General features: G+C 42.9%; 1 protein-coding gene across 7 annotated transcripts in view; it reads left to right on the top strand.

The window, feature by feature from the left end:
• Positions 1-3,484: 3,484 nt before the first annotated feature.
• The window catches only part of LOC120516746 (solute carrier family 22 member 7-like), an 81,885-nt gene continuing 78,067 nt past the window's right edge, over positions 3,485-7,302 (top strand). For 2 of the 7 annotated variants that reach the window (XM_039738645.1, XM_039738646.1), the window contains exon 1: positions 3,485-3,636. Coding sequence is in view for 2 of the 7 variants with exons in the window: in XM_039738644.1 (XP_039594578.1) it covers positions 4,912-4,925 (14 nt within the window). In the remaining 5 variants the exon portion in view is untranslated. Of the gene's footprint in view, positions 3,637-4,822; positions 4,926-4,949; positions 5,067-7,302 lie in introns of those variants that run through there. The other 5 variants (XM_039738644.1, XM_039738643.1, XM_039738649.1 and 2 more) reach the window with 5 other exon arrangements.

The following is a 7,302-nucleotide window of genomic DNA, read 5'->3' as shown; positions in this document are numbered from 1 at the left end:
CACTCAAATATTTGGGTGATCTCAACTTGGCCATGCTTTAACTCAGACAGTAGGAGCAACAGAGCTGAATTAGCGCTCATGTAAAAAGACGCCTCCTGGGAATGTGGAGATGGCCAGCTCAGTGGACCCCGCTCGTTCGTTCTCCTCTGTATATGTTATGAGAGTCACTGTGAAATTAGTTTAAATAATGCTTTCTTTGAGGTTATTAAGATCTTCCCCATAACCTCCTACTGAGAAAGACTTGCTTTGTTTCAAAAGATACCCCACGTGAAGATAATTTTGTTAAATCTGTGAAAGACTGAGCAAATTCCTTATGCCACATGGTTTCAAGCCAAATTACTTTGCATTTTAAAGAAAAATCAAACAATTTGCATTACAATCAGCTGATGTCTTGACCAAAGTGAAGAGTGTAATGATTAATACAGAGGAGTCTGCCAAGGATCAAAGTCCTCTTGAGCACGAGATCTTATAAAAGCAGGTACTGATGGAGAAAGGATGAACGTGGCAAGCATTTTAATTGAAGATGTTATAGAAGCCAAGAGCAAAATCCACTGTCATTTATAGTCTTCATTTTGTAGTGGAGAAACATTACGGTGCAGTTTTTGGATCCAGATTTTGAACGCACTACTGTATATCCTACTACAGTTAACTAAGTGAGTTAAAACTTTCTTTATCCACCTTAATATAAGGAGAGGCGTCTGTGTGTGTGTCCATCTGGTTGCTATATCTCTGTCATTCCAAAGGATGGCACATCACAATCATTTTTAGTAATAAAATACACTGCATCTTTCATTCCAACAGATGGCATATCACAAACATTGACAATGCTTTAATTGAATCTCATACCAAATGGTGTACAACATTAACGCTGTGGTCTACATTGATTATTTAGATTTCAGTCCATCTTAGAAGGGTAGCACAGCCAGCTCTCACATAAAAACATAAGTAGATAAGAAATTTGACAAACGAGAGGAGATCATTCAGCCAGATAAGCCTGTTTGTTCAGCTAATAGCTATGCTGTCCTCACATCTCATCCCAATTCCTCTTAATGGTTGTCAAGCTCTCTGCTTCAACTCCATGTCTCAGCAGTCTGTTCCAGAGTCCTACTACTTTTTGTATAAAGAAGTGCTTCCTGGATTCGGAATTAAATGCACGTCCCTTTAATTTCCACTCAAGGCTGGATTAAGACCCCAACAGGCTCCCCTAACAAAAAGCTGATCATACTTTTAACAATGCAGCATACAGACACTGGTTGTTTAATAAAGTGTAATATTTCTTGATCGCTTCATCTCTTCTTGATCATTTCCATTCTTGTTTTTTTTTTTCACTGCGTCGGGGGATTCCAGCTTGAGCATCTTGGCGCACAGATGCTATATCATGAAAAGCCCCCTAGCCGTCACAGGCCCCAGGGCACACACCCAGAACACCACAATGGTACATCTGCCCCTGTTTCTACTGGTGTCCTTGAGTATGAGATTCACCATTGAGTTGAAAGAATTCTGCCTTTGAGGATTTTGAACATCACAACATTACACAAGAACAGGCCATTCAGCTTGACGAAGCTCACCAGGACTATCCATGTAATTCTTCAAAATAACATCAGGTTGAGTTGTGAAAGTCCCTAAAATCTGACTGTCTACCACACTGCTTGGTAGCATATTCTAAGTGAAGAAAAAACCCCAAATGTTTCATACGAAATTTACCCTTAATGAGTTCCCAGTGTCCCCGTGTTCTTGGTGAACTCATTTTAAAGTCACCGTCTCAATCCACTGGACTAATTCCCTTCATAATTTTAAACACTTCAGTCACGTTTCCTCTTAATCTCCTTTTGCTTAAACTGTAAAGGCTCAGCTCTCTTAATCTTTCTTCATAACTCATCCCCTGTAGCCCTGGAATCAGCCTCATCGCTCTTCTCTGGACCTTTTCTAGAGCTGCTATGTCCTTTTTGTAGCCTGGAGACCAAAACTGCACTCAGTACTCCAGATGAGGCCTCACCAGTGTGTTATAAAGCTTGAGCCTAACCCAGATTGGGTCCACACGCAGTTTCCTCTGTTCGAGACTAAACAGGTTTAAATTCTCTGAGCCTGTCAGAATAGGTTCCTCTCTTCTGCACGGCTTTAAGTGCTGCTGTGTCTTTTCTTGTACCGCAGTGACCAGAACTGCACACAATACTAAAGATGCAGTCTCAGCATTTTTATGATATGGTTTCCTCCGGGTACTCCGGTTTCCTCCCACAGTCCAAAGACGTGCAGGTTAGGTGCACTGGTGATCCTAAATTGTCCCTGGTGTGTGCTTGGTGTGTGTGTGTGTGCGTGCCCTGCCTGGGGTTTGTTTCCTGCCTTGCGCCCTGTGTTGGCTGGTATTGGCTCCAGCAGATCCTTGTGATCCTGTAGTTAGGATATAGCACGTTGGATAATGGATGGATGGATAATCAAACATTTTATTTGTGAATTTGCCCTTGGGATTAATAAAGTATCTATCTACTGTATCTATCTATCTATCTATCTATCTATCTATCTATCTATTTGCCTATTTAGTCGCTTCTGCGCATTGCTTTGATGATGAAATATTCTGTCAACACAAACCCCTAAATCCTCTTCAGAGGTTGCTGCCTGTAGCTCAGTGTCTGCTATCTTGTATTTATAAGTGAAGTTCCATTTTTCAACATGTAGCACTTTACACTTTTCTACATTAACCTGCCCTTTTTTTCCCAGAGTAATCTCCCAGTTCTGAAGGTTGTCCAAATCTCACTGGAGTATAAAGCTGACAAGATTAAATAAGAACATCTGCAAAAAACATCACTTTGTCTCATTCTAGAAAAACAGAAGCCGCTGGCTTGTAATTCTTTCTCCTTCCTACTGCTACTGAGACATGCTATCCAAGCACATGAGAGCTGCACTACAGCACAGGTGCTTCTTATCCACTTGAATAATAATTTTCTTTTTTGATTTATATATTTTTTAATTGATTATATTATAATACATTTAATTTATATAGCGGATTATTAACAGGTGGGACTTTTACAAAGTAATATAAGGTTATCCATTCATCCATTTTTCAAGCCAACCTATTTCATGGAGTACCATAACCTATCCCAGCTGCAATGAGGTCAAGGCTGTACTTATCCTGGATAATATGCCAGACCATTACTGGGCACATTCATACAGGGACAATTAACCTAACATGCATTGGAGGAAATAAGGAGAAGTCAGGTGGACAGGAGGAGAACAAGGAGACTCCGCACAGAAAGAACCCCAGGCCTTGGGGTCGTAGTGCAGCAGAGCTCATCACTTGACCAAACTGTCATCATTTTTGAAGCATACTGGCAAATAGAAGAAATAGTGAATTGGTTTTACAGGATCAGATTGTGTTAATTATTACACAGTCTTTTTGTTGATATAAAATGAACCTTTGGGACTGAGCAAGCAAACAAAAAAAAGCTATCAACCAGAGAAAGAAAAATATTTGGTGACCTAGCTGGCAAGCATGACTTCTCTCTGCAGGGAGCAGGTATTTAGTCTGCCAAGCAGCTTGTGCTGCCCTGGTATGCGCTAACCTGGCATGTCTGCTAATCCTCCATGAAATACATAGCAGCAGAGCGGCACACAAGGGACGACATCGCACATCTCGAGCAGGTATCTGAAAAATGAGACATTGAGGAGATCGGGGCATGCCATTCATTTCTAAAGTAATTTTGTTTGTATCACCTTACCACAGTGGCACTGAAGAGCAATGCACTTGCATCTTAGGGTTTATGTGTGGTTTAAGCCAGACTGCGGTGGCACAGTGGGGCACTGTCTAGCTTTGCTGTCCCACAGCCCCAGAATGTGGGGTTCTGAGTCCCAGTATGTTCTCAGTCCTCAGTACATCAAGTCTGCACAGCGCCCCCCTGTGCCCGTGCCCATTATTCTCCAGGTGCTCTGATTTTCTTCAAACATCCTAAAGACATGAAGGTAAGCTTCACTGGAAATTTGTTAGGATTCCATTAGTATATATGGCGGTTTGTTTTTTTTTATGTATGATTACTGCAGTATTTGTCATTTTTATTTAACAACTTCTAATTTTATTAACTATTTACTATGGTTCAGCTTTGGATTGTTTACTGTTGTTTTGTTTTTGCAAATGCCAAATTGATTTTGGTCAGATCATCATAGCACCATTCTGTTTGGGGTCTGTTTGTGAGGCACTGAGTTTTCACACAGGGGCCACATTGAGAATGAGAATGCCTTTTTATTGTCACTATACACATGTACAATGAGATTAAAAACAGCTCCTTCAGTGCAGACATATATGTAGGACACAACAAGTAAATAAACAAATGGTGCAAAAAGTTGCAAAAAAGTTCTGCAACGCTATATACATATACGTATGGAAAGAATAATAACTACTGCATTATTGGGTTATTGCACATTATTTAAATATTGCACAATAATGATGATCATGTGCAGTGAGTAGTGGATGTTGGACCCTGAGAGTAATGATATTGTACAGTATACAGATATTGCACACTGATTATCAGTACCATTTAGATATTGGATATTGCACAGTTGATGGATAGAAGGAAGTCCAGGGGTTGGGGGGTTAGACTGTGTAGTCAGTGCATATGTGAGTTTAGAACGGTTATGGCTTTTGGGAAAAAACTGTTCTTGAGTCTGTTTGTCCTTGTTGTGCTGCACCTGTAGCGCCTCCCTGAGGGCAACAGGTCAAACAGATCAGAGCCAGGGTGGGAGCTGTCCTTGATGATGTTTTTTGCTCTGCTGAGGCAGCGGAAGGTGTAAATGTCCATCAGGGAGGGTTGAGGGCACCCGATGATCTTCTGTGCTGCCTTTACTACTCTCTGAAGCCTCTCCCTGTCTGCCATAGTGCAGCTGCCGTAACTGTGATAGAATACGTCAGCAGGCTCTCGATGGATGAGCGGTAGAAGGTCAGTAACAGGTTGGAGTCCAGGTTGTGCTTTCTGAGGACCCTCAGGAAGTGTAACTGCTGCTGTGCCTTCTTGATGACTGCTGTGATGTTGTCTGTCCGGGAGATGTCAGCCTAGATAAGGATGGCGAGAAACCAGAAGGTATGGACCCTCTCCACACACTCGCCGTTGATGTAAAGGGGAGCTAAGTCAGTGCTGTACCTCCTGAAGTCGATAATGATCTCCTTGGTTTTCCTGGTGTTCAGAGCCAGATTGTTCTTTGAACACCAGGCTTCCAACTTCAGGACCTCCTCTCTGTAAGCTGCCTCATCTCCCTTTGAGATGAGTCCGACCACTGTGGTGTCGTCAGCAAACTTGACGATGAGGTTGTTGTTGTGGGCCAGACTGCAGTTGTAGGTGTAGAGACAGTACAGGAGGGGGCTCAGCACCCAGCCTTGTGGGGTTCCGGTGTTCAGTGTGTGAATGGAGGAGTGGTGGGGGCCGAGTCTCACAGTCTGGAGCCGGTTGGTAAGAAAGTCACTAAACAAAAAAGAGCCACAAAAGTATAGAGCAGGGGTCCTCAATCACGGTCCTGAATGGCCTCAGTGGCTGCAGGTTTTTGCTCCAACCCAGTTGCTTAATAAGAAGCACTTACTGCTCAAGTAACACTTCTGCTTCACTTTAGTTGTCTCGCTCGTTAAGATTTTGAACCCTTATTGCTTATTTTAGTCTTAAACCACTGTATCCTTGGTCTTTAACTGCTCCTAATTAGCAATAACATGCATTTCTCCATTTAGCTTGTTACCATTTACACTTGTATGTATTTATCATGCACTATTTGGTGTAATTAAATAATTGGAAGGAAAGTGAAGAGAAAAAAGTGAAGGACTGAGAATTACTCCTTCATTTTAGCCTTCAAATTATTTGGATGATATCCTTAGAAAGGGGAAGAAAATCTAGGATATAAGAATGAGCTGACATAGCAGAGTTAAAGCACTAACCAGCCATGAAATTAAATTATTGACGAGAATTGCTTTCTAATTAAGCAGCCAGATTAGAAAAAAAACCTACAGCCACTGCGGCCCTCCAAGACTGTGATTGAGGACCCCTGGTGTAGAGCAACAGCAGACAAAGTTTGTCCTGGAGGGTCAGAGCGGCAGCAGGATTTCTGTTCCAACCCGACTGCTTAATTAGAAACCAATTCAGATCTTTTTTAATGCCTTGGCTTGTAAGTATTTCATTCTGCCATGTCAGGTCATTCTTTTATCGTACACTATTTTAAAAAAAAATCGTGCAAATGATTTGTAGGCTGAAGTAGACTGGTAGTCTCGTGGGGCCAGAAGCGATTCTCAAATGAGAGCACACAACTGGGGGACTTCCTGTTAAAAAGTGTGTAGTGAGTTGCAGAGAAATCCACCTCTGCATAGGTCACACTGACAGGGCTCTTCCTAAAAGACCCATGGCAATTCCTCCAGTCCATGTGTTTTAAACCACTGTTGGGGTTTCAAGGGGACAGCAAAGATACTGAATAAAAAAACAACACTGAGAGAAAATAAAAAGCTAAAATTGCTGTTACCGTTTCAGGAGCTCAGTAGCACACAAGGTAACTGAAGCCTAATGACTCATTTCTATATTATAATGAACGTCGTGACAGACCACAGACCACTGCAGCTACTTGTCTGTGACGGGTTCAGCTCAAATCTGAGACGTGCCTCTGTCTGCTAAGATATCTTTCTGTCATTTGAACTACTGCTTCACAGTGTGGCATAACAACAGCAAGCAGTCACTAGATAATCATCGTGGTCTGTGGGTATACAGCATGTTGAAACACTGCGGCTCTATTCTGTGTGGGCTGCGGCCGGGGCACTTGCCTGGCCGGGACGCCTCCACACTGGGAAGACTGAGCGATCAAGTGTGGCCAGAGTGTTACCTCCCCCAAGGACACCAGATGGCAACCCCCCTGCGGTGCCTTGGACTGCCACAGGGCTTTATGGGAGTTGGAGTTTGGTGCAGCCCTGTTGGGATTCACAGGCACTGCCAGGGGGTGCTGCAGCAGGAGCTGCTGAGCCCTTATGGACAGTTCTTCTGAGTCATCAAGCACCTGGAGCACTTCTGGGTGCCTTATTAAAGGAGCCAGCAGCCACTACTCAAGGAGCCAGAGTCGGGAGGAGGACGACAAAGCTTGACCAGAGTAGTGGAAATGAGAAGTAAAAGAGAAACTGAAAAGAAAGTATTGTGTTTGTGCTGTGCTTTGGACTGTGTTGTGCCTGTGGGAAACGGGGAAGACGTTTCCCACGAGGAAAAAGAAAATAATAAACTAGTGTGTGCCTTGAACTTGTGTCCCATGCTTGTCTGTGACAGGTTCAGCTGGCGGTGCCAGCCTGATTGGTCCACATCT

This window comes from Polypterus senegalus, chromosome 16 (genome assembly GCF_016835505.1).
Source record: "Polypterus senegalus isolate Bchr_013 chromosome 16, ASM1683550v1, whole genome shotgun sequence".
NCBI classification, from domain to species: Eukaryota; Metazoa; Chordata; class Cladistia; order Polypteriformes; family Polypteridae; genus Polypterus; species Polypterus senegalus.
The sequence above is the reverse complement of the archived record's forward strand: the minus strand, read 5'-3'. Positions and strand labels throughout refer to the sequence as shown.